The 27,470-nt window shown below is 40.7% G+C and overlaps 1 protein-coding gene and 1 long non-coding RNA gene across 3 annotated transcripts in view; one reads left to right on the top strand and one right to left on the bottom strand.

Annotated features, from left to right (window-relative positions):
- The first annotated feature begins 373 nt into the window (after positions 1-373).
- Positions 374-27,470, top strand: part of LOC100760025 (pre-mRNA-splicing regulator WTAP) — a 28,343-nt gene continuing 1,246 nt past the window's right edge. The window contains exons 1-7 of one of the 2 annotated variants that reach the window (XM_027401089.2): positions 374-505; positions 5,500-5,537; positions 7,932-7,987; positions 13,052-13,110; positions 14,193-14,320; positions 19,336-19,514; positions 25,624-25,778. In XM_027401089.2, coding sequence (XP_027256890.1) covers positions 5,508-5,537; positions 7,932-7,987; positions 13,052-13,110; positions 14,193-14,320; positions 19,336-19,514; positions 25,624-25,778 — 607 coding nt within the window. In that variant the 5' untranslated portion in view covers positions 374-505; positions 5,500-5,507. Of the gene's footprint in view, positions 506-561; positions 706-5,499; positions 5,538-7,931; positions 7,988-13,051; positions 13,111-14,192; positions 14,321-19,335; positions 19,515-25,623; positions 25,779-27,470 lie in introns of those variants that run through there. The other variant, XM_027401087.2, reaches the window with a different exon arrangement.
- On the bottom strand, positions 1,212-7,339 carry LOC118238373. The gene is made up of 3 exons (XR_004768485.1): positions 6,542-7,339; positions 5,281-5,320; positions 1,212-2,193 (listed from the first exon to the last, which is right to left on the bottom strand). It is a non-coding gene; the product is annotated as an uncharacterized LOC118238373 (long non-coding RNA).

A 27,470-nucleotide genomic window follows, 5' to 3' on the forward strand; every position in this document is an offset into this window, starting at 1 on the left:
CAGGGGAGCGAAGCGGGCGGCCGCCGCGGGGAGCGGCGGCTCTAAGTCCCCCTAAACTTAGAACGCGGGACGCCCCGGCGTGAAGCCGCTGTCTCCGCGTTCCGGCGCCGGCGCGCGGAAGCATCCCGCGCGGACTGTGTGTCCCGAACCAGCCAATCGCGAGCCGCCTGCTCGGATTCCTCCGCCCAGGCCGTGCTGCAGCCGCAGGTGGCCCGGCCGAGCGCGTCCAGCGGCGGCCGCCGTCCCGAGATGCCTCGCGGGTGACCTCCGACCTCGCGGGCCCGCCCTTCTCTCCGGCCGCTTCCCTCCCCGGCCCGGCTGAGCTTGCAGAGCCCCCACGGGGCAGGTGCGGGACGCGGAGGGCGGCCTGGGCGCGGCGGCTGGCTGCGGCGGCTCCTCCACGCCCCGAGGCCCCGAGCGGGCCGGCCAGACTCCCTTCGCTTCCCCTCCTCGCCGGAGGCGCCCGGCGGGGTGACCGAGGCCGTGCCCGAGAGGCGCGTATCGGGTGAGTGGGCCACGGGCGGGGCGGCGGCGGGGCGCTCGGGCGGGGCGCGCTCGGGGCGGGGCCGGCGGCGGGGCCTGGTTTCCTCCCTCAGCGCCATTTTGTGTCTGCGAGACCCGCAAATAAAGGCTAGCGCCGGGGCTGCGGCGGCGCGGCCTCGGCCTGTGTGACTGGCGGCGCCCGCGCAGCCTCGGGCTGGAAAGGTAGGTGCGGCCGGCAGCGGCGAGGGCCTGCGGGGCCGGGGAGCGAGGCGCGGCCGCCCAGGACCCGGGGAAACGCACGCCGGGCCCGAAGGGCGATCCGGCCTGGGACCGCGCCGGCTTCCCGTTAACCCGGGCGGCTAGCTGCCCGCGGGGACAACGCACCGCCTCGGGGCCGTTTTACTTCCGCCACTGGCGGCCGGGAACGAGGCGGGCGTTCCCGCGGCCGGGGAGGCGGGGAGGCCGGCCGGAGGCCGCCCTCTCGGGGCTGACTGGCCATGCCGGCCCTTTCCCCGCCTCTGTCGCCCCCTCCCACCTCCCAGGGCGGGTTCCCGGCGACCCAGAGGTACCGACGAGTTCTGCCGGGCACAGACCAGAAGGGTTCGGGTTTTTTGAAACCGAATTTCACGTCACGCAATAGCTTGTAGCTGCAGCCGCGTTCTCCCGTGGACTTCCATTTTTAAATAAGTGCATGCATTGTGAGGAGAATTGATTTTTGACAGGTTCGAGACATTTTTCGTCAACTTTCAGTCTCGTTTTGGATCTCTGTGAGGCTGATTTGAACAAACTTAAAACAGTTTTCCATAAGAGTGAATGCACAGTGGGAAAAGGTCTAAGTTTTTGTGTTTGTGTACATGTTTTCTTACGGGGTGGGGGGGCGGCTAGGGATGGAATCCTAGGCCTTGTGCATGCCAGGCCAGCTTTCTGCCTTTGAGCTATTCCCCCGGCCCCCAGTTCTTGGTTTGATAATGAGGAAGTCGGTTAATTTGACCCCAAAGGACTGAAACACTTAACTGGTTGTAAAGATCGGGGGCGTGTTACAGCTTCAAGCAGCATTTAAGTTTCATTTGTTCATAATTTTTATTTATGCCCCTTTACGTCGTTTTCACCCTAGCTTTTTTCATTTAGTTAATTTTATTGATCCGAAAGATGAGTGGAAGTCACAGATCTGTTATTACAAATTCTGGTGTTTTGTTGTTGTCTTTTTTCTTCCCTTTAACTTGCATTTTTGAGCATTAGGACTGGAGAGTTACCTCGGTAGTTAAGAGCACTTTTTGCTCTTCTAAAGGACATGAGTTCCCACAACCCAAATGATGGCTCATGGTCATCCTTGAATCCAGTTCCTGGGATTCTGACTTCCTCTTTTGATATCTGTGGGCGGCACCAGGCCTGCACGTGGTGCACATACATACGTACAGAACATTCATAAATATAAAATCTTTTTTTTCAAGTGGCTGATTTTGTACAACATTCATAAACATAAAATCTTTTAAAATAGCATGTTTTTTTCTAAAGCTGAACATTAGGTTTTCTCATAGGTAAACAGACGTTTGAAATGAAGACGAATTTTCGAGGTGGCTAGGTTTATTCATTCATTCATTCAGTCACGACTGATCAGGGAGTTGAGTAGACTGCAGTCCGACAGGTGGCTTTGGATGTGATTGAAGTTGAATTCTAAGAATTTGGGCAGAGTGCTTTAGTTCTTCACACCTAAGCAGATGAATGTGTTTGCACAACCATATAATATACTGTTTGTAATAGCCTTTTATTTTGGTTTTGGTTTTTCAAGACAGGTTTTCTCTATGGCTTGGGAGGCTGTCCTGGAACTAGCTTTTGTAGACCAGGCTGGCCTCGAACTCAGAGATCTGCCTGCCTCTGCCTCTGCCTCCCTAGTGCTGGGACTAAAGGCATGCACCACCACCGCCCAGCTATAATAGCCTTTTGATGTATTTAGACAGACTTTACAGCTTTCAAGGTCCCTCCTGTCTTTTGTTGTTGTTGTTATAGACTCCCCTTGAAAATATTGTTGGCCGTCTTGATTAGTCCTATGTAATAACAGTTGTATTACTTGTATCATGCTCTTTAGAAGTCTTTAGTCAACCTTTAGCAAAGCAAGATGTAAGATAAAGATAACATTACTCTTGTTTTTAATTATCTCCTGTTTTCTGACTGAATATATGAAAAATTTTCAGTATTCCCCTAGTTGTATAAGCTATTGGATTTAGTGAGACTCTTCCATCAGACTAGAATTCAGTGTTGTCAATGTTCTCTGCCTTAAAGATAGATGCTGGTGGAGTTTATTTTCCTAATGTTTATTAAGTTTTCTATGTTGTTCAAACAATCCTTGTTTGAATAGTGTTTTTTTATGCCACCAATAACAGAGGTATGCAGCATGTTATTCGCCAAGCAACACTGGTTTTACTCTCTTTTACTAATACGGAAACTGAAGCCTAGAGTTAAGTGACTTGTTGGACTAAGCATGTATGACTGACTGAAATAGTGGTCTGATTTGTAACTAGTCCCTTGGTCCTGCAGTGTTGAAGGCCCAGCACTGTCAGGTAATGGTTTCCTTATATCCAGTGTGATTTACTTCAGGGATGCATATACATGTCTTCTTGCATAAGTTATATTGGCTTGTGCTCTCCCTTCTCCAGAGTCTGCTCAGTTGCCTAACTTAGGATCATAGTGTTAAGATCTGGAATGCCAGGCACCTAGTCAACTAAAACTGAATTCCATAACCTAAGCAAGCTGGATATCAATGACATTCTAAATTTGAGATACATTACCTCTGAACTGTCTACACAAATAACTGAAATAAAAAATATACTTATTGCTGGGTGGTGGCACACTCCTTACCTCCTGGCAGAGGCAGGAGAATGTGAGTTTGAGGCCAACCTGGTCTATATAGTGAGTTCCAGGACAGCCGGGGCTACACAGACAACCCCTGCCTTGGGGGAAAAAAATATGAGCTATAGTATGGGTGTGCTGGGCGGTGGTGGCACATGACTTCAATCCCAGCACTGGGGGGGGGGGGGGCAGAGGCAGGCCAATCTCAGTCAGTTCAAGACCAGCCTGGTCTACAAGAGCTAGTTCCAGGACAGCCTCCAAAAGCCACAGAGAAACCCTGTCTTGAAGGAAAACAAAACAAAATGGGGCTGGGGGGGGGTGACTTCTGAGCCATCTCTCCAGCTGCTTTCTCTCTTACATAATTTTAAAACCAATCATCTTTAAACCTGTTGGAAGGCTGCCAAGTTGGTCATGTTTGAATTTTTCTGTTTTTGCTCTGTTTTTTAAGATAGTGTGTCTCTGTGTAGCACTATCTAGCCTGCAACTTCCTTGCTGTGTAGAACTTGAAACTCTAGAGCCTCTTCCTGCTGAGTGCTGTAATGAACTGTATATGCTGTGCCATATACATGTTTTCTTGTGTTTTGGATTTCTGTTTTTTTGAGACAGGGTCTCACTGTGTAGTCCTGGCTGGCCTAGAACTCAGTCCCAGTTAATCAAAATGCAAAAGTGTGTGTATGTATTTTTCTCTACCATTTGCAGTCCCAGGGCTCAGACTCCAGGCCTTTCATGTGCTTCGTATGCAGTCTACAACTGTATCACATCTATAACCGTGAAAGATTTTTAAATAGAGATTTAAGCTAGTAATTTATTATGTGGTTGTTTAGAGTACTTTCCTAAAATTTTGATTTCTTCTGTACAACAGACCTAACTTGAGAACCAGGGTTCAGTGGTGGTATGATTAAAATATCTAGTTCATATGGGAATATATGTAAAAATTGATGTTGGAAACTTTGATAAATTTTGACAAATCTCAAATATTCATTAAGCAATTAAATGTCTTTTAAAAATCGATACAACAAATTCTTCAGTCAAAATTTTAATAGTTCAGAATTTTGAGACAGATCTCTATGTACCTTTGGCTGTCCAGAACTCTCAATGCAGGCTTGCCTCAAACTACAAAGATACACCTGCCTATTCCTCCAGAGTGCTGGAATTTAAGGCGTGTACAACTTATAGTTGGAATTTTTGATGGTATAGATAAGTAAAATAAAATGGAAAAATAATTAAAGATGTAAGGGAACTTTGATAAATGTGCTGTGAGAACTAGGGCCTAGAAATAAAATTATGTTTCCCAGTTAAATTTTAATATTAGAAAACAACAGAGAAACAGCTGGGTGGTGGCGTGGCGGTGCACACCTTTAATCCTGGCACTGTCTGATTTCAAAGCCATAAATATAGCTATTAAAAAAAAAGCTAATCTTGGACCGGGCGTTGTTGGCGCATGCCTTTAGTCCCAGCACTCTGGAGGCAGAGGCAGGTGGATCTCTGTGAGTTCCAGGCTAGCCTGGTCTCCAGAGTGAGTGCCTGGATAGGCTCCAAAGCTACACAGAGAAACCCTGTTTCAAACCCCCCCCAAAAAAAAAAAATAAAGCTAATCTTGAAATACAGATTGCTTTGACATGCAATTATGGGGTACAAGCATATTTTCATTAAGATCTATATGCTTTATATTTAATGTTATTGGAGAGTAATAAGTTATATGATGGATTCTGCTTCATTGTAACAAAATATGCTACAGAAGTCAGGTCTTGAAGCTGCCTGGTGCTGCCCCTCCAGCAACATGCCTAGATTGCCTTCTGAGGTTGGACTTACAGGAAACTCTTTTAAAAATTACATAAGCATGATAATGAAAGATCTTAGGCAAAGAGGAAATGTGAACTCATGCCTTTGTGCTTTTTTTTTTTGTAAATTGAAGCTATCCTAGGCTAAAGTCAGTGACTGAGCACTTACCTAGAATGTGAAGGAAGAGTCCTGGGTTGAATCCCTTTCACTGCAATGAATGAATGGATCAAACAATTATGAAATAAATGATTATTTTAATAACTATTTCACATTAACATTTGCTGATAACTGGTTTGAAAGAAACAGTTTTAACTTTGAGAGGAAAAACTAATTGAAAGAAAAACAACTGAAAATCTTTTCCCCAACACCCTCCCCTCCCTTTTTTAGGGTGCAAGATGACCAACGAAGAACCTCTTCCTAAAAAGGTATGTTGTTTCAGCAGTTTCAAGTACTTCATTTTTTAAAGTTTAGGGGCTATTCTGTGTTCTTATTTTTTTACTTCCTTTCCCTTACACTTTGCATCAGGTGCAAAGTGTTAAATGTGTATCTGCATGTTAATATTTAGAATGACTGATCACAGCTTTGGAAGGCGTTACAGGATCCCTGTGATCTGCAATTCTTAGCCTGAATTATATGAATATTTCCTTACACACACATGCCATGTACAATATCTAAACTTTATTTTACGGAAGATTTACATATATTTATATTTATCATTATTTTCCTTCCTAATTAGTTAAATCCTCCAGAGTTATAACTTAAATCCAGCCACTTGTGGACTTTTCATGGCTACAACCAGTTCTTATAATGTTTTCCTCTTTCACTTTCTAGCTTTTGATTTCCCAGTTTTGTAATCCTACATGAGTTTAGCTATTACATTTATAGTATTGATATACTATACTTACCCTGAGGCTTTGTTAAAAAGAATAATAAAGTTTATAGAAGACTTTGTAACTCAGTTGGAAAAGCTTGGTGTTTGTTCATATTTAAATGACTGATGTAATAACTGTTGTATAAAAGTCTGCCTTAAGTTTTGAGTCACATTACTCACGGAGTGAATAAAGAACTGAGTGAATTAAGTATGTGAGAGCTGTGTTGCTTTCTCTGAGTTAATGTTACAGTGGTGTTACTGGTTAATACTTGAGACACTTTTTGATTTGGTTTTCTGAGATAGGAGTTCTCTTTGTGGCCTTGGCTGTTCTGGAACTCATTCTATAAACCAGGCTGGCCTTGAACTCACAGAGATCTGCCTGCCTCTGCCCCCCCAAGTGCTGGGACTAAAGGCATGCGCCACCAACACTGGGCTGAGACACTTTTTAAAGAAAATGATTTCTGTGCCTCCAGGCCTCGAGCTTGGCTTCATACATCTATGCAGGCACTGGTCCACTGAGCTATGCTCCAAGAATTTTTTTAATATTTATTTACTTACTTTTTAGGTGTTTGTCAGTCAGTCAGTCAGTGTCAGGGTAATGTACACCTGGGCTCATGTGTTTAAGGAGGCCAGAGGTGTCAGGTTTCCTGAAGCTGGAGTTACAGGTGGTTCTGAGTCCATCTGACATCGGCGCTGGGAATTGAACTAAGGTCCTCTGGAAGGAGCAGTACATGCTCTTAATCACTGAGCCATCTTTCCAGCCCCAAATTTCCTTTTTTTAAAAAATAGGGGAAAACATTTCTAAATGTATGAAACAATTTCAGCTTATGTTCTACTTTCAAACTTTATTGCAAAGTTATAAATTGTCAAGTTTTTAAAATATTCAAGGATATTCTTTGAGCCTTGTTCAAAAACTAGGGAGTTGGTACTTGGAGTTTTTCAGATGTTCTCTCGATGTGAACTGTGGTTTTATCATGTGTGCAGCTTTGTTTGAGATCAGAATCTGAACGGTCACCATAGGGCTCTCCCTAACAGGCACTTTCACCCTCTAGCTCCATCCCCAACTCTTGTAATTACAGTGTTTCCTTTTCTTTAACCTGAGTGCTCTGTGTGTGTGTGTGTGTGTGTCTCCTTTTGAGATTATTTTTTCACTCAGCATGACTTCCTTCAAATTTATTTGTTTCATATATCTGTAGTCTTATTTTTGCTTACTGCTGAAGAATGTTGTATAGTGTGGATGTATCATAGTTTTATATATACTTAGCTGTTGAAGGACAGCAGGACGATCCCAGCTTTGGGCTATCATAAAGCTGCTTGTGAATGTTAACTTTTTCTGGGCTGTGTGCTCAGGAATGCAACTACTGGAGGCTGGAGAGATGGCTCAGTGGTTAAGAGCACTGGCTGCTTGTCCAAAGGACCTAGGTTCAATTCCCAGCACCCACATGGCTGTTCACAACTGTCTGTAACTCCAGTTCCAGGGGATCAGACACCTTCACATTAATGCACATAAAATAAATTTAAATAAATTCTAAAAAAGAATGCAACTACTGGGTCATGTGGTACATGCAATTTTAATCTTTGTTTTGGCTTTTCATTTTTAGTAGGGATTTCTGTTTGTTGTTTGTGTATGTGAATGTTGGGGGAGCCCCGAGGTGGGAAAGGGTTATTGGATTCTCTAAAGCTGAACTTGATGTGGGTGCTATGAACTAAACTGGTGTCCTCTGGAAGAGTTCCAGGCCCTCTTAACCACTAAGCTGTCTCTCCAGCCCTTGCTTTTAGTTTAAAAGGAGCAGCCAGGCTATTTTCCAGAGTTGTAAAGTATGATGAGTACTGAGCTGTTTAAATAGTACAGCTTGTGAGATGTCTCCTAACTCAGTGTAGAGCTCCCATGGAAACAGCTTTGCATTCTGGAAAGAGTATTCAATCCATTTTTTAATTTTCTTTACAGGTCCGTCTGAGTGAAACAGACTTCAAAGTTATGGCACGGGATGAGTTAATTCTAAGGTAAAATGTTCTTCCATCAAAAATTCAAAAGATGTGTAGACAGCATAGTGGACCACTGTAATTAATACTTTGTGCTGTCCGTAGTTTGGGTTTGCTTGTTTTGTGGGGTTTATTGTTCTTGATGATGATGCTTGAGACAGGAGCTTCCTGTGGAATCAGGATTCTTCTGTCTTAGCCCACCAAGACTAGGAATAAAAGCATGTACTTTTTTGTTGTTGTTTACTTTTTTGTTATTTTTTGCAATGGTTTCTTTGTGTAAACCAGACTGCATTCTTTTTTAGAATTTATTTAAATTTATTTTATGTGCATTAATGTGAAGGTGTCTGATCCCCTGGAACTGGAGTTACAGACAGTTGTGAACAGCCATGTGGGTGCTGGGAATTGAACTTAGGTCCTTTGGACAACTATATAACATTAGCTTAGGAGATTTCTGAACTGACAGAATCCAAATTTTCTTGTAGAGCTAAAATACTAAGATTTGTTACATGGGAAGCATTTTTATTTTATAGGTGGCTTGCTAAAGGATATGTTCAGCTTAATAAAGCAGCAGGCACAGGGCAGGCAAGATGGCTCAGTAGATGAAGTCCCTTTCTGTACAAACCTGGATTTAACCTGAGCTCGATCCCTGGAGCCCTCATAAAGCTGGAAGGATCTTACACTTACACTTACACACACACACACACACACACACACACACACACACACACACACACACCCTCCCTATCCCTGAATTCTTCCACACATGTGTGTACTATGGCAAATATGAGCCCATACACAATAAGTTTTTAATAGAACATTGGCAGGGATGTTGGGTTCCTTTTCAAACAGGGTCTCTCCCCTCCCCCCCCCCCCCCCCCAGACAGGGTTTCTCTGTAGGTTTGGAGGCTGTCCTGGAACTAGCTCTTGTAGATCAGGCTGGTCTCAAACTCAAAGAGATCTGCTTGCCTCTGCCTCCCGAGTGCTGGGATTAAAGGTGTGCACCACCACCGCCCGGCATGAATTAAAATTTTTATTACATATATTTATTGGAAGGGTAGGCATGTGCCTTGTAGAAGTCACATTGTGGGAGTTGGTTCTCTTTATACCATGTAGAATCCTGGGGCTCAAACTAAGGTAAAGCACCTTTATCTACTGAGGCATCTCACTGTCCCTAAATGAAAGTTATTGAACTTTGCTGTCTTTAAATTTTTCAAGGACTTTTTGCTTAAACTAAGCAGATTTATCAGGGGAGATATAAGGGAGAAGAGAGGATTTCTTTTTGAGGAGTTGAAGAGACCTTTGCATTGTTCCTAGAGCTTGGTTTAATAAATAAAGACCAAGGGCTCCCTATTTAGATGGAGCCAGAGCTTTACATACGAGGCATGCACTAAGCTCTGTTCCCAGCCTGAACTCAGTAATTTCCTACTTCTGCTTTCACTAAGCTACTCAAGCTAATCTACTGTGAAATTCTGTTTTTTTCTCTGTCATAAATCTATATGTAAGATAATTTTCCATTGTATATCTTCCTCACTCTTATCTTCATGCTGACAAAAGCACCTTACCTTTTGGGAAATACTACAACATGTTGGGAGTTAGTTTGCTTTTTTTTTTTTTTTTTTTTTTTTTTTTACAGTTTTTCTGTGTAGCCCGGGGGCTTGAATTTCCAATCTATACCTCAGTATCCTCAGTGTTAAGATACAGTTGTGTACCACCAAGGCTACTTGGCTTTTTTCAAAATGGATTCTCTATTGCTAACTTAACTACTGAGCATAAGCAGTCCTTCCTCAGTCTGCTAAGTTGTTAGAATTATAGGTATGCATCACTGCCACCATTTGTAGTCTCTTAACAACTAGAAAAAAACAAAACAAAAAAAATCAGTTATATTTTATTTAAAAGTTTTCTAAATGCATGTATGTGAGTGGTTGTGTATGTGAGTGGTCCTATAGAAGCCAGAGGTGGCAGAAACCTTGGAGCTAGAGTTACAAGCAGTTCTGAGTCGAGCTTGAGCTCTTACTGCTGAGCCCCCAAATCAGTGATCTTAATAACAATTGTAGTAGAAACATTTCTAAGTAACCACTAAAAGTTTCTAAAATGTACAATTTATACTTCTTAGGGACTCGTTTTTTAAAACTTTTCAGTGCATTTTTTTCTCCTTAAATACTTTCGCGGTTTTAAGGCAACTGTTTAAGTAGTCTGTTTTCTAAGGTTTGAGGGGTTTGTTTTTGTTTTGAAATGTGTCATCGGTTTGTTACTATTGAGACTTTGAAGTCCTGACCCTCTTCTACCCATCAGCTGCTGGGATTACACCACACCCAACTTTATTTTCTGTCCTGTTTGTTTTTCTCTCACTTTATTGATGTCCCTGCTTGTGCTTTGGGTTTTTGTTGTTCCTCTAAAGTAGCTTTTGTAGCCTCCACAGAGGATCTGTGTTGATTTCTAAATAGCCAGTGAACTGTTAATGTATCCTAAGATGTAGGGGTCCCTAAAGATAGCATTCATAGTGGTGTCTATGTAGAAGATGATTAGCTAGTTTTGTTGCATGTCTGATAGTGAAGATTATAAAATTGTCTTCTAGAATTAAATTTTAGGTGCCGGGATGTAACTTTATTGGTAGAATGCTTGAATGCTTGCCAAGAATCCATAAAGGTCTGGGTTCCATCCCCAACCACTTGAACTGGGGGGTTTATAGTCCCAGCACTTGAGGTAGATACAGACAGAGAAGCTAAAGGTCATTTTCAACTTTGCAATGAGTTTGAAGCCAACCAGAAATGGACATGAGACACTGTCTCAAAGGGATAAAACCAAATTAAATTTAAGTTTTACTTAGCTGTACATAGAAATAGAAGCTTGAGATCAATGCTTAAAATAAGCAGGATGATAGACATTTAGAGAAGGCTATTCTGTCAGGAGGTGTTTAAACACTAGCCTGAAGAAGTCTGTATTGTTAGTTGTAATAGTTGCCCAAAGCAGCTGGCGACTTACACATTGAGTAGAGGAATATAACAAGCAAGGGTTCCCCTTAGTACCCTGATGGTTGATAGCACATGGCACTTTTGCAGGTTGTTCTTGCCAATTAGATGTCATTTTCTACCCTTGAAAAATGTTCTTTAACCTATTCTTGTAGGCAGAAAAGCAACTTGCCAGCAGGGCATGGTGGCTCACGCTTTTAATCATTGAAGGGAAACTGGCCACTTGAATAGTGTCGTCCCCCATTCCCCACCCCCACCCCCATCCCCTCTGCCTTGCATCCCTAAAGCTAGCCACCAAGGTCTTTCCCCTTATTTGGATACTCTCCTAGCCAGACTCATTTCTGAGGATGAGTACCAAAGTCCAGCAATCAAACCCCCCCTTTGGTTTACCTAATTAACATACTCAATCAAAACATCCCACTGAATTTCAGCCCATTCTAACACAGTCCTCCCCTTTTCCTCTTAAAAAAATTACACAGACAGCTGGGCGTTGGTGGGAGGCAGAGGCAGGCGGATCTCTGTGAGAGAGGCCTGGTCTACAAGAGCTAGTTCCAGGACAGCCTCCAAAGCCAGAGAGAAACCTTGTCTCGAAAAACCAAAAAAAAAAAAAAATTACACAGACTGCTCTTCCAGAGGACCCAGGTTCAATTCCCAGCACCTGCAAAAACTCAAAACTGTCTGTAACTCCAGTACTAGGACCTGACTCCCATGGCAAAACACTAATGCTTGTAAAATAAAAATAAATTCTTAAAAATCTTAAAGAAAATCATACTTGCAAGGTCATTTGCTACTACTGTTTTCTGCCTGAGTCAGAAAGCAGCTGCTTTAACTTTTCTTTCCCTTAATAAAGGATCTCTGTGAAAGCATGTTTGGGTATGGTTTGTGCCTAGTCCAGGGTTCTGGAGGAAACTCCCAACTGTGCTGCTTCAATGCCGACACTCAAGGCAGAGGCAGGCAGATCACTTTCAAGGCCATGGTGCTCTGCATAGATCCAGCCAAAAATATATAAAAAAAAATATAGTGAGATTCTGTCTTCAACAACAAAACATAACATTGCTTTACTAAGAAATAGAGGGAAGTTGGAAGGTTCTGAACACAAAGAAATAGTTAAATATCATTTTAAAGACATGGAAATGCCAATTATTATTTTGGTTTTCCATGCCATACACATGCATATATTAAATTAATCACACTATACCCCGTAAGTGTGGACATGGTAATTTAAAAGGCTGGGAACAATACTGTTTTGAGATACATGTTTTCAAAAAGAATAGTTCCATGCAGTTAAGCACATTTTTCTCTTTCAGGGAAAGAGCATAACTAAAACTAGAATAGTGTTTTTATTCTGCTTTGTTATAACCATTGGTAATATCAGAACAAATGTGGTATGATCTCACGCAGAATTTGAGAAGAGCATGAGGGCGTGTTTGGTGTGTTCACAGTAGAGAACACTTATATTCCCCACTCCCAACAAATTCTCTCTCTCTCTCTTTCTCTCTCTCTCTCTCTCTCTCTCTCTCTCTCTCTCTCTCTCTCTCTCTCTCTCTCTCTTTCTCTCTCCTGGGGATTGAACCAAGGGCCTTTAGCTGGCAAAGTGCTTTACTGATCAACTATGGCCAGGCTCCTTTTTGGCTGTGCATGCTTGCTTGCTTGCAGACATAGTCTCTCTAGCTCTGACTGCCTTGGAACTCACACTGTAGACCAGGCTGGCCTTGAACTCAAGCCTGCCTCTGCCTCCCAAGTGCTGGGATTAAGGCATGCACTACCACTGCCTGGCTCCTTTTTTGTTTATATGAGATAGCCTTGATAAGCTGTAACACTTACCTAGGGCATGCCATCCTTCAGCCTTCCTAGTAACTAGAATTGTAGGCAGGTTGCCACTGTGCCCAACTTGTGTGTGTAATTTTACCTTGGTATACTTTTTTAATCTGTCTTATATAAATTGAGAAGAAATAATGAGGCTAATGACGTGTATTTCTGATTAAGCTATGTTTGTGGTTATCTCAGAGTTAAAAATAATCCAACACAGTTCTTAGTCTAATGATTGTGGATGTGATTTTTTAATTAATAAAGGCAATTTCAATGTAACCACTAACATGAGTTTGTTTTTTACTAGATGGAAACAATATGAAGCATATGTTCAAGCTTTGGAGGGAAAATACACAGATCTTAATTGTAAGTTTGATCTTCCTAAATGAAGATTGTATAGTTATCTTTTGAAAACTTGTTAAAGTATAAATTGGCTTTGTTGAAGCAGATATGGTTTTGTTCAAGCATTTTATTATAAGAGCTGTGTCCAGGCACAATAAGGAGCTGGAAAATGTAATGAATGATGTTTGAAAGGTGGTTTCTTCTGACAAATCCCTGGGCACGAAGGAAGATGGATATGTATTCTAATGAACAGTGGCATGCCTGATGGGTAACTTAATATCTCTTGGAGCTTTCAGTGTGTGCCTAACTACCTTCTACACAGGAATTTTAACTTCATGAACTGTTAGTAAAGGAGGGATAATGCATAGAAACAGGTAGTAATAGACTTTTGAGAACCTAAATAGCACTTTGTAGAATATAGCTCCTTGTGTACAGATTTTTCAAAATCTCCAAAGAACAAACTTTATGCTTTAAAACAACAACTGTTGGTCTGGTACTTTCATTTAGTTAGAATAACATACTGTTGTACGAAGTATAATAAATAACTACTATAGTTTGTCCCAGTCTAGATAACTGAATCTCCCCAAATTTTAATAATTGTGTGGCTATATTACTCATATATATGTGACATATAAGAGTTTTTGGTGCTGTTTGTTCATGTAGTCAGTGGCTTTTGTTTTGGTTGCCAAGGCTGGCCTGGAAAGATTTCCCTGTTACCGCCTCCTGAGTGTTATAAAGACAGGTTACTGCCAAGCCAGGCCAGTTATTGTCATTGTTATATTGAGTAAGGTTAGAATGTATTATTTTGGGATTTTTGTAAATACTAAATGTACTGTAAGTAAGTGTAGATAGTGTGGCTTCCTGTATTTAGGTAGGATTAATTAAAGTACAGCAACAGCTCAATGTAATGTTACAGTTGGGGAGCATTAGCCATTGCTTCCTGGGGGGAGGGGTCTCATGATCAGGAACAAGTGTCATTATTTAAAAACAGTATGGAAACTAAAGGCAATGAATTTTTTGATTAGTCTTGACAAAGACAACTTCCTTTTGGTTAGTTGAATTTGATCTTGAAGTGAAATTTGTAATTTTTTTTTTTTTTTCCTCAGCAAATGATGTGACTGGCTTAAGGGAATCTGAAGAAAAATTAAAGCAGCAACAGCAGGAGTCTGCACGAAGGGAAAACATTCTGGTCATGCGATTAGCAACCAAGGAACAAGAAATGCAAGAGTGTACTGTGAGTATCTCAACCTTCCAATCACTAGTTGAGGAATCCACATCACTGCAGCTCATTTTAAAGCAGTGGTAACAGCAAATAGAAGTGTATACTTTGTTAAGGGTGGAATGGAGAGTGAGTGTGTCATTAAAGAGTCTTGGATACTTGCATTCATCTTGATTCCTAATTTTAATACAGTTTGGATTTTTTGGTTTGGTTTGCTTTTTTGTTTTTGCCAGACCTAGACAATTTGCACTACTCCGGCTAAATCTCCAACCATTGTTTACACAGTGGCACTTTAGATCATCATGTCGGATCAAAGACTGGGTGGTTTTGGTCGCCAGATCAGTTTTGAGTTTTGTTTTAGATTTTTGTTTTGTTTTGGGTTGCATTTTTGTTGTTGTTTGTTAACCTTTTCTGGTTATTATTTTGTGTGTGGGGGGGGGTGGTTTTGACACAGGGTTTCTCTGTAGCTTTGGAGGCTGTCCTGGAACTAGCTCTAAGTAGACCAGGCACCTGGTCTCAAACTCACAGAGATCCGCCTACCTCTGCCACCCGAGTGCTGAGTGCTGGGATTAAAGGAGTGTGCCACCACCGCCCAGCCTCTGGTTATATTTTTAATATTTATTTTATGTGTATGAGAGTTTGGCCTGCATTTATGTCTGTACACTACATATATGTCTGGTGTCTGTGGGGGTCAGGGGTGGGCATTGAATTCCCTGAAAGTGGAGTTATTAACTGTTGTAAGCCACCACATGAGAGCCGGAAACTGAACCTAGGTCCTTTGCAAGAACAACCAGTGCTGTTCACCCGGAGCTGTCTCTCCAAACTTTCCCCTTAATAGAACAGCATTGTTCTTGTAGTTACAATTCATAATTGCGGCTTTGCAGGCAGTACTAGACACAAAAACAGAGAAGCACAGAAAGTTGGAGTTTTCTTTGTTAAGGCTGAAAAGTAGTTAAGGGCTTGGCAACTTAGGAATTTTTTGTTTATTTGGTTGTTTGGTTGGTTTTTGTTTTTCGGGGCAGGGTTTCTCTGTGTAACAGCTCTGGCTGTCCTGGAACTCACTTTGTAGACCAGGTTGGCCTCATAGGGATCTACCTGCCTCTGTCTCCCAAGTGTTGGGATTTCAGGCATGAGTCACCACCACCTGGCTGGGGGCTTAGGTTTTATCCTAGGTGTAAGTAACGGCAAAAAGTTTTTTCTTAGTTTAACATTTTTTTAGTAATTTTTGTTTTCTGTGCCATGTTCTCACTAGGTAGCTCTGGGTAGCCTGAAGCCCCTATGTAAACCAGACTGGGCTTGAGCTCACAGAGTTCCACCTGCCTCTACCTCAGTGCTGGGATTAAAGGTGTGTACCACCATGCCCAGCTACCAGTACAGAATTTTCAGTAAGAGACTCATGGAGTTGATTAAATTGCATTTCAGGTATATGGCTGGTGTGAGTATGGAAGGTAGATTTCTTTCTTTATTCTTGTTTGTGTGTACTTGAAATATGTGACCAGTCCTAAAATCTCCAGTAACTGAGAATGGCTGAATTTGTGATCTTCCCATCTCTATCTGAGTGCTGACATTACAGAATTCACCAACACACCTTGTTTATGCGACTTTGTGCATGGTAGGCACACTTTACTGAGTGACAGCCCGGCATCTAGAAGGTAAACTTGAAGCTGGGACTTAGAATTTAAGAACACCAGCTAGTCAAGAAGCAGGGTGTTTAAATCATATAATAAACTCTCTGGTAGGATGTGATAAGATAGTCTCAAGGCACGATCTATAGGACTTGATCAGTTAGATTTTTGGGGGGGAAGGATTTAAGGATAAATCCTAGGTGGGTCTCAATTTATATGACAGACCAACTGAAAGAGATCAAATTTAGAAAGAACATAGTGTTAGGAAAACAGTAGCTGTAATCTAACGTCTTCTGTCCATCCCACCACCAGCCTGCAGGTAAAGAGTGATTAGTAGTGATCTCAGTGATCAAAAGTGGGGCAGAACATTGGTTCAGCTGTTAAGAGCACTTGTTGCTCTTGAAGAGGACCTGCATTAATTGCCAGCAACCAGATGATGGCTTACAAACAACTCCAGTCCCAAGGGATCCAAAGCCCTTTCCTGACCGCTCTAGGTACCAGGAACACATGTGGTGTACACACATCTAGACATAACACATAATAAAATGAATAAATCTTTTTGGTTTGGTCTTGTATGCTGAGACAAGCTCTCTCTGTGTAATCCTGACTGTTCTGGAACTCACTATATAGAGCATGCTGATCTCAAACTCAGATCCACCTGCCTTTGCCTCCTGAGTGCTGGGGTTAAAGGCATGTGCCACCACACACAACCAAATGACTAACTCTTCCAAAAAAAATAGTGTCTGGGCAAAAGTTAGTTTTAGTGAAAGTAGGACTTGTGAACTGTGAATTAGCAGTCAGGAAAATAGGCTGCTTTAGTAGGACCTGTTACTGTTGAGGGCTGCAATACAGTAAATTCAGCAGGTGACTGTTCAAATGAAAACAGGACTGAGATTATTTCTGTAGGGTGAAGGACCTGAGCTCAGTCCCCTGGAACTGTTTAACATATTTGCGTGGGGAGGTGTGTTTGTAATCCTAGCCTTCAGGAGGCATAGCCACTGGAGTGAGGCAGATCCCTGGTGCTTCCTGGACGTAATCAGCAAGTGTTGGGCCAGTGAGGTGCTTGGCCTCCAAAAACAAAGTGGCTGTTTTAAGTGTGGAAATCAGAGGACAAAATGCAGTGATTAGTTCAGGTCTGAAGACTTGGTAGCAAGTGCCGTCACCCACTGAGCCATCTTACTGGCCCTTAATTTTTTTTTTTATTTTTTGTTTATTTAGTATGGGTATGAGTGCACACATTCCATGACACACATTTGGAAGTCACAGGACAACTTGTGGGAGTTGGTTCTCTTTATGTCATTGGATCCTGAGAATTAAACTCAGGTTATCAGGCTTGACAGCAGACATCTTTAGGTGCTTAGCCATGTCACTTTCCTCATGTTCTCTTCCCTAGCAAAGGGAATTTATTCTAGTCATATTTGCTTCCCTTTCATGACCAAAGTGTTGAATGTTAAATTATTTTAGTAGCTGACATACTTTGAATTAAGAGGTATACTTTTTGTTTAAAATTAATTACTTTAAAATTTTTTCATAAGGGCTGGCAAGATGGCCCAGTGGTTAGAGTGCTTTCTTGCTGCTTATGCAGAGGACTGAAGTTCTCTTCTGGTACCCACAGCTATCTATGATTCCACCTCAAGGATCTGACAGCCTCTGAGAACACACTCGGGTGCATGCTCATACTGACATACAGATGCATGGGCTCATGGCTTTAATCCCTGCTCCGTGGGGTATGGGTTTCTGAATTCCAGGCCAGCCAGGTCTATGTAGTAAAACTTTGTCTTAAAAGAAAATATAGTATCTCCAGAAATTAAACATTATTCCTTTCTATTTGTATGCAGGGAACTTGTAATTAAATGCAGTTTCAAGACAATCAGTGTATTTGTGCCTTCTACTAAATTTATAGTAGGAAACTTAAACTTTTATTCTATTTAAAATAGGGTACAATAGGGCAAATGGACAAAGATGCTTGCTATCAAGCCCAGTGACCTGAGTTCAACCCCCAATACCCACGTGGTGAAAGGGGACTGCAAGTTTTCCTCTGATCACACTACTGGCCACACAAACACAAAATAATAAATATAATGTTTTAAAAATTAAACAGGTGTTAGGGCAGCACAAGACTGGATCCAGTTGTACTTTGGATATGAAGGAAATGAGATGATTTTAGTTCATATTTTAGAAAATGTGCTTTTAGAGCGCTAGTAAATAGCATAACTGAGGTAGAAATTGAAAGTTTCATATGTAAGTAAGAGGGTTCTAGCACCATGCAAAAAGTTCTACACTACCAGTCAAGCATGAGTGCTAGGATCCTACTCACATCCAGTTTGCTTAATCTAGTTGAGTTATGTTGTACAACATTGTTATTCTATGATTCATATGTGGAAGAGAAAAATAGGAATGCATTTCTGCTTAAGATGTTATAGGATTTTCTGTAAAGCCTTGTCTCTACTCTTAGTTTACTTGTCCTGAACAACTTCTGCCTAAGCCAGTTCTACCTAAAACTCCCTGAAACAAGATTAGGATTGATTACAATTTGCACTTTTAAATTTAAAAACAAAGAGCTCACCAGTTCTTCTGTAATAGAATTTTAAACTTTGCTTCTTTCTAGCAGTTGTCAGATTCCTTAAAATAAAAACACCGTTTCTTGTTTTTTGTTTATTTTGAGACTAGGTCTCACTATATAGCCCTGGCTGGTCCAGAACTCAACTGTATAGATCAGACTATCTGCCTCCTGTGTATAGGGATTAAAGGCACGTACCCCCATGCTCAACTTGTTTTGTTTATTTGTTTGGTTTGGGTTTAAGATATTATTTTTAATAATGTGTGTGTGTGTGTGGGGGGTTTCTGCTGGAGGATGCCAGAGATACTGGATCTCCCCTGGGCTGGAGTCATTAGGCACTTTTGGATGCTGAGGGCTGGAAGCTGGAACTTTCATCCTTTGCCTCTGTAAGATCAGTTTATACAATTAACTGCTGAGTATGATGCAGCACTTGTTTTATTTTAATACTGTCTTGGTTACAAAAATGTAACCCATCTTAACTGCCTTAAATAAACATTTGTTTTTTAATTTGTCACACACACATCCCCCCCCTTTTTTGTGGTACTTAAAATCTTCGCTTCACTTCCTAAGTGCTAGAATTATAGGCATGTACCACCGTGCTCAGTTTGAATTGGTACTTTTCAGATTGAGATGGTGAGTATTTGTACTGGAGGTTCCAAGGACCTTGCTCCACATGCTCTTGCTATTACAGAACTACACCCTTAACCTTAGGGAGACTTTTGATATCTAAGGGGGTTACATACCTAACAAGTAGGTTGACCCACTATCAAGTTAATAGAAGAGAATTTCCCTGCCTTAAGGATTTCTTTTGATTTGGTAGTAATTGTTTCTTTTGGTTTGCACAGACTCAAATCCAGTACCTCAAGCAAGTCCAGCAGCCGAGTGTCGCCCAACTGAGATCAACAATGGTAGACCCAGCGATCAACTTGTTTTTCCTAAAAATGAAAGGTGAACTGGAACAGACTAAAGACAAACTGGAACAAGCCCAAAATGAACTGAGTGCCTGGAAGTTTACGCCTGATAGGTAAACAAATCATACTCCCCAGTCAAGACTTCCCTGACAGTCCCACCTCGAGAAAGCTGTGGTGGGACAGCCAAGTACTCGTTTCCACTCCAAGACTCAGACTTTTTGAGCCAAAAAAGCCACATTCTTATACTGTCCAGCTTGTAATGGTTAATGTAAAACTTACAGGTGAACCTTGTGTTTCAGCTTCTCTCTTCCCCTTCCCCTTGCTTCAGAGGCCTGATGCCGTCGGACTATTCCGAAGAAGAGGCCACCTCCGAAAAATTCCCCTTCTAGAACATGTAGACATTTTGAGAAATGTTTCTGTTTGAAGAAAATAGAGGGGAAACAGAAGTCTTAAGTCTGTGGCACACTGTGTCTTCAGACAGTTTGGAGGATTGAAAACCTAGAGGTTTTAAATCATGAATTGAACATGTAAAATTCCACTAAAATGTAAAAATGGAATATGCATCGCTCTTAACCTTGAGCATAGTGACTTAGAGACACTGTACATCAGTTATGCCAATAAGACTGTGGACTTCATGACTGTTGAACTACTGGGTCAAAACTCAAATGAGGTGAATTTTGCCTTTAAAGGGTTTACGTGCTAAGAACCAACTTCTAATAGCCATGAGACAATCAAGTCATAGCTACCAGTACAAGTAGTGCATATATTTATCCATTAGCTCTGAGCTCTATATTACATAATGGAGCCTTAAATCTATGTGGTTTTTATCAATGGTTTGTTCTTTGAATGGTTGTGGAAACTGTAGATAATCTTTACCGAGGACTGTACAAACGTGAAGGTGTGGTCTCACACTTCAGGTTTAAACTGTTTGAAGCATTATAAGCATTCATTTCACAACTAGATTGTATAAGGTATTGGCTGTGATGAGACTGCCGTTATTTAGTAAACCCTCATCTCATTCAGCAGGCACATGTTAAACAGCATTGTCGTTGGTGTTAAATGGGGGAATGTGTTCCTTCATTGTATTTGGGCCTTTTGTATCGAATTCTTGATATTAAATTAAATGTGCCTTGAAATAGTTGGGTTTTTTTTTTTTAATTCAAGGAATACTCTGATAATTTTGTTGTGCTCTTAATATTTTATTTTGGGGGCTGTGGAGAGCAGATCAACACTTTGGAAAAATTATTGTGTGCTCTTCAAAGTGAAGGAAAAGGCTGTCTCGTTTGAAAGACTTTATTCCAGGTGGTATAAAAGACAAGGAGACTTGGCATGTGGCCCAGGATATTGCAGTAGAACATAATGTGGGACAGTCTCACAAGGTACCTGCCAGAAGATTGTGGAAATAATGTGTTGGATCTCTGGGCTGGCCCAAGTGAGACTTTCTGTGAATTTAAAAAAGGTATAGTGATCATTCTAGCAAACTCATTGCTCATTTAGATAAATGAGGCATTATATTCTTCATGCTTCCATCCAATCCTGGAGGTGAATTTTTTTTCCCCCCGTCTATAAGTCACCAGTTTGAATTTTCGCTTGGTGATAATGGAGTCTGAGATGAGTAGAAGATAAATGTTCCAGCTTGTTCCAACGTTTAAGTGCAGTTTTAACAAGGGTGACTTAAGTTCTCTCTTAATCGTTCAAATCAATTGTAAGTATCTTGTATGTTTGCTTTAGGGAACTGATTGTGGGGCAGGGAGGTGGGTTGGAGGAGTGATCTGTATGACTTTTCAGGAACAAGTCTGCTTCTAAAATTGTCACTGGGGGTTTGGAGGGTAAGTAACCAATCTGTTTTAAAGTAGTTTATTGTGACCAAATTGGATCTTTTGTATTTATTTTATGCATTTTCAGATCACAATAGAAAAAACCCTAAGTATATTTTTAGTAGGTTAAGTAGTAATTTGTAAAATGTATCACTAACATGTATTCAAATTTAGCCAGTCTTTCTCTGCTACCTGGATGCAGTAACTTTGAGGCTTGTGGGCATGCTTTCTTGTTATTGTAACTTCTCTCTTAATAAGATAATACATCGTGTGTACAATTGAAATACTAGAGGAAGGGGAGACGGAAAGTGTCACTCATGGACCTGATGTCAGCCTGCCCCATTCTGCTCTGAAGGACCAGTAACGGCTGCTAAATATTTTGGATATCATCATGATAATTTCTGCATATACAATGATTTTATGTATATTGGTTCTAAAGAAATGTAATCCTACTGCATATATATATATATATATATATATATATATATATATATATATGCTTCAAAGCGTTATTTTTTTTTTCTCCATTTTTACCTCTTGGGTATTTTTTAGCATACCTAATATTACTACCTTTTAATGGTTATTTAGTGTTTCTTTTTATTAGTCTTAACAATCCATAAATGGGATTTTATTATATATAATTAAATCATAAGCCAGAATGAATCAGATATTAAAAATACATTATTAATTTGAAAATAAGTAATGATTAATCAGTAATCAATGTGGAATGATTTAAGTGATTGGGCTTTAGGTTTTCTTGTATGTATATATGTTATTTCCCCTCTTAGTTTCAGTTCCAGTTCTGAGGGATAAGGATTTTTTTAGCTGGCCATGGTGGCTCATGTCTTTAATCCCAGCATTGGTGAGTGAGGTTGGTACAGGAGAATGGGGAGTTCAGGGAGTATCTTTATATATTCTGTTTCAAAAAGTGAACAAAAGAGCTGATGAGAGATAGGCTGTGAGTCTCTGTAATACTGTCTGCTTCAAACTATTTTACTTGACAAGACATTCATCAGAGTGTTTAGAAATATGATACTGGTAATCTTCAATTTGCACTTGGTCGTTTAGGCAATTGTATGTACATCTCTACAAAATAACCTGGCTTCCTTCCTTTGGTAATTAAAGGAAGGATATCCCTTCTTTTTCATAAGTCTGTAAGTATAGTTTGTGGTTATTTGGTTTTAGGAATTGTCCCAGTACTTGGGAGTTCAAAGCCAGCCAGAGCTTCACATTGAGGCTTTTTTTTAAGAGGCACTAGAGAGAAGATGGCCCAATGGTTAAAGGGCACTGGCTTCTCTTCCAGAGGACCTAGGTTCAGTTTCCAGTTCCTATATGGCCGCTTATATCTATCTAAGACTCCAGTTCAGAGGACCTAACACACTTTCCACCTCGGACCAGAAATGCATGTGATACACAGACTTACATGCAGGCAAAATACATACATACATACATACACATATACATATACACATATACATATATTTATGAGAGAGAAGATGACAGAAATACTTTTACGATGGGCATTTGTTTTTTAAGATTTGTTCTTGCATGTATATAAATGATTTGTCTGCATGTCTGTCTGTGTACCACATGCATGTGGAGGCCAGAAGAGAGTATCAGATAGATCCCTTGGAGTTGGGAGTTACAGAAAGTTGGAAGCCACAATGTATGTATATGATGGGAATCAAACCTGGGTCCTCCGGAAAAGCAGCCAGTGCTCTTAATTTCTTAGCTAACTTTTCAGCCCCCATTTTAAAAAAAAGAAATGTTTTTAAATGAAAGGAATGGCCTCTGCTTTTCTTTTCCAAATATTTATATGTAATTAAGTTCTCTCTTCCTACTTTTTTTATGGTGCTGAGGACTGACTGAACCTGGGGCCTTGATCACACTAGATAAGCAATTTATAAATGAGCTGTGTGTGTCCTCAGCCTTTTCTTTGGCAGAGAGTATCACTGCCAAAATCAGAGTACACTCCAGCTCCATGCTATTTTATGTGTGGAATGTGCTTGTGTGTGTATTGATGACCACAACCACCGATTTCACTCAACATAGTTACATAAAATTGAAACTGTTTTAAGTAAGTGTAAGTTTAGAGGTGATTCTTGAGACAGGATCTCTCTGTATGGCCAATGATGTCTTAGAACTAGCTTCAGCTTACAATAGAACTTCATCAGCCTCCTAAGCATTCATCCACAGGGTAGTTAAGCTGAGTTACACATGGTCTTTTGTTGTTTGGGGGTGTTTTTTGTTTTGTTTTTGAGACGGGGTTTCTCTGTGTGTCACATAAATAATTTACTATAAATTTTTTGGTGTCTTTCAAAGGGGTCAAGTGACCAATTAATATATTTTACAATTGCCCCCTCCCCCAATCTTCATTCACAGGAAAGTAGAATTTTCTGGTTGGAAAAATCTGATGCATGTGATTTGTAAGACAGTTGGCTAGGTGTGGTAGCACATGTCTTTAATCAAGCACTTGGAAGACAGAAATGTGCAGAATCTGTGTGATTGAGGTCAATCGGGTCTAATAGTTCTAGTTTAGCCGGGGATACACAGTGAGATCCTATGTTATCCCCACCCCTACCCCCAGTTTAGTTTTTTGAGACAGGGTATTTCTATGTAGCCTTGGCTGTCCTGGAACTCACTCTGTAGACGAGATTGGTCATGAACTCAGAGATCCTCTTGCCTCTACTGGGATTAAAGGCAGATACCATCATGCCTGGCTAGATCCTATCTCAAAAAAAAAGAAAAGAAAAGGAAAAGAAACAAAGTTGTTATTGGTTCATCAAGTAGAAGGAAGTAGATAACACTGTTTTGCAGTGGTGTCACATGTTGTTTCCTCATTAATTTCTAAGGACTTGTGGAGTGAGGGGACTGATAGAAATGGGATCTAGAGCTACAATAGCAGTGAAGGGAATGTGTTAAACAAATGAAACTGACTTATTATGCCTTGGTTCGTTTGAACAATAGGAACCTGGTTTTTAATGTTGCACAAATACATGTAAAAAATTCTAATTACAATTTTTTGTTGTTGAACTGTATTATAACATAAGCTATAACCCTGCAGCATCCCCAGTAGGAGAGTTCTCAACACAGTGTTATTGGAACTCTAGTGTCTGCTAGGATCAGATGGACTATGTGTATCTGGCAAGTGCAAATCCCCCAACTAGGAAGAATGTAACAGTACAGAAGTGTTCTTATGCAGTGAGAACATTCTGGTGTTAACCCAGTGAGAAGAATGTAAAATTGTTCATATGTACATCTCAAAGTCAGTATTGCAAATTGAAGCCAAATACCTTTAAAGTTATAATTTCTGCTGTTATTGCCAAGGCTAAAAGCAGTGAAGTTTTACTGGATTGTTGCTTCAGTTTTATTACTCTGTTGGTTCTCTTGTATTGCATCGGCCCTATTATTTGAAAATTAAAGTGTTCAAAAGTATGGTGCGGGGCTGGAGACATGACTCAGCACTTAAAGAGCACTGGCTGCTCTCCCAGAGTTCAATTCCCAGCAACCACATGGTGGCTCACAACCATCTGTAATGAGATCTGGTGCCCTCTTCTGGCCTGCAGGCATATATGCAGGCAGAACACTGTAAACATATATATATATATATTTTTTTTTTTAAGTGTGGTGCTCCTAATCTGACAGATAATTTGAGGTTTGGAAAATAATCCTGGATCTTTGTGATTTGGGATTATACAGTCTTTAATCACATGCCAGTATTAAAATGCTCATCAGGCATAGTGTCTCACTCCTGTAATCCTAGTACTTAAGAGGTAGGAGGATTGTAATTTCAGTTATCCTCTACTCTCTACTATATAAAAACAACAACAAAAATTATGTTCCAGTTAAGTTAAATCAAGAATTAATGGATTTCTATTTGGCAAGTCCTTTAAAAGCTATATTCTTATATAGATGATACCCGTACCAGAGAGCTACCTATTAAAAGGAATCCCTTATGTGTGTTTGTTAGTAAGAATATGTTCTCATTCCTTTACAGGTATTTTATGGGTGGTAAAGAGGCATACATTTGTAATTGGTACTCTACATACTTTTAAAGAACCTTTGTTTGATAAAGAGTAGTACCTTCATGTTACATTAACAGTATTTCCAAGATATGTGTGAAATGGCCTGCTTATACTTCAAATAATGATTTAGGATGAAAACATTGATACAGCAGAAACAAAAAGTGGCTCTTTGGCCCTTTTTGTTTAAGGTTTATTTTTGCTGCTCTATTGGTAAATACCGAAGTGCAGAAGATGGACATGTTCCAGAAAAGAAGATGGTAATTACAGGGTGGCATCTGCTGTGACATAGTTATGTTCTGTACATGTGCTGTAATGGTTGTGAGCAAAGGCTATAGAGAGCTTTGTCTTCATTTTGTGATGATTGGCTCTTTCCTTTGCAGCCAAACAGGCAAAAAGTTAATGGCGAAGTGTCGAATGCTTATCCAGGAGAACCAGGAGCTTGGAAGGCAGCTGTCCCAGGGCCGTATTGCACAGCTTGAAGCAGAGTTGGCTTTACAGAAGAAATATAGTGAGGAGCTTAAAAGCAGTCAGGATGGTAAGGGGGTTTGTTGTTTAAAGTTTGCCTGTCTTTGCATTGGCTTTAAAGGCTACCAGGCTTGCCATACATCAGTGTCTGTGCATGTGCTGGCTACTGAGAATCGTGCATGCAACACCTACCATTGACGTGTAAAGCAAAGCCACTTAATTGATGTTAGAGTGTTCCCCAACGTACTAATAGATATTGGGAACTTTAGAAAATGTGAATCTTGGAAACACTTTGATATTTCTGTGCTCAGAAAGTAACGTAGTTATATTTCCTTGAGGTCCTATCAATAAAAAAGGAGATTCGGTATTTAAATTTGCTAAGACAAACCAAATGTAATTGTTACCATAGTCCTGTTTTTATTCAAGTGTAGCTGCATTTTTTTTTCTTGTGACGTGGATTAATAGTAAAAAATGGGACCATACTGTGAACATACAAACTGGGAATCAGTATATTGGTTGGTTGGTTGCAAAGCAGGTTGGTGGGTAATACTGTCGCTTTTCACTTTTACTATTTGTAAACATGGTAAGTGGGAGATGGTAAGTAGCAACTAAAAGGCTGTTTTTCTCAAAGTCTTTTCAGAAAGTTAATGGACTTGTATACTTTAGCAATCCATCCCCAGGTATTTTTTATATAATTGTCTTCTTGTGTGTGGAACAGACCTCTTTGGGGGGGGTTAAAGAACCAATATTATCCTGAGGGCTGGACCTGCTGTAGATTTAATTTAAGGCACTGGCTGAGGGTGAAGAGTAGGGACTCTCGGGTCAGCACAGTTAAGATTTTACATGGCTGTTGTCAATTATATGAGGCAGGAAGGTTGGCAATTAACTTGGTTACTTTAATATATTTAAAGCATCCAGCTACCCTCCAAACTCATTCTTGAATAGTGATTAAAATTATTAGAATTCCAGGTAAATTGATTTTGGTTTTTTGGAGACAGGGTTTCTCTGTGGCTTTGGAGGCTGTCCTGGAACTAGCTCTTGTAGACCAGGCTGGTCTCGCCTCTGCCTCTGCCTCTGCCTCTGCCTCTGCCTCTGCCTCCTGAGTGCTGGGACTAAAGGGACTAAAGGTGTGCGCCACCAATGCCCAGCCTCAGGTAAATTCCAATTTTAGAACAACATTTATTGACTACTTAGCTTTGTGGCTGGTGCTTACTATTTGAGGGGGCTGGAGAAGTAGCTTAGTGGGCATAGTGCTTGCCATGCAAGAATGAGGCCCTAAGTTTGGATCCCAGCACCCATATAAAAAGCTAGGTGTGGAGCTAGTTGGCCTGTTACTCCAGTGCTTATCGTGTGGAAGGTACATTTTGGGTTTGGTAGTCAGCTGATTTAGCCAAAATGGGAAGTTTCAGGTACAGTGATGGGTAGAAAGCTATAGAAGAAAGATACCTTATGGGACTGGAGAGATGGCTCAGAAGTTAAGAGCACTGGCTGTTCTTCCAGAGGTCCTGAGTTCAATTCCCAGCAACCACATGGTGGCTCACAACCATCTGTAATGAGATCCATGCCTTCCTCTGGCCTGCAGGGATACATGGTACATAATAATACTGTATATATAATAAATAAAATCTTTTTTTAAAAAAAAGGCACCCTATGTTGACATCTAGACTCTCATACACACATGCACAGGTGAGTGCATGTGTATGCACATAACAAAAATGTTTTTAAATATGTTCAGATATTAAAGTAGGCTTGACTCTTCTTT

The sequence above is a fragment of the Cricetulus griseus genome, chromosome 2 (genome assembly GCF_003668045.3).
Source record: "Cricetulus griseus strain 17A/GY chromosome 2, alternate assembly CriGri-PICRH-1.0, whole genome shotgun sequence".
Taxonomy (NCBI): Eukaryota; Metazoa; Chordata; class Mammalia; order Rodentia; family Cricetidae; genus Cricetulus; species Cricetulus griseus.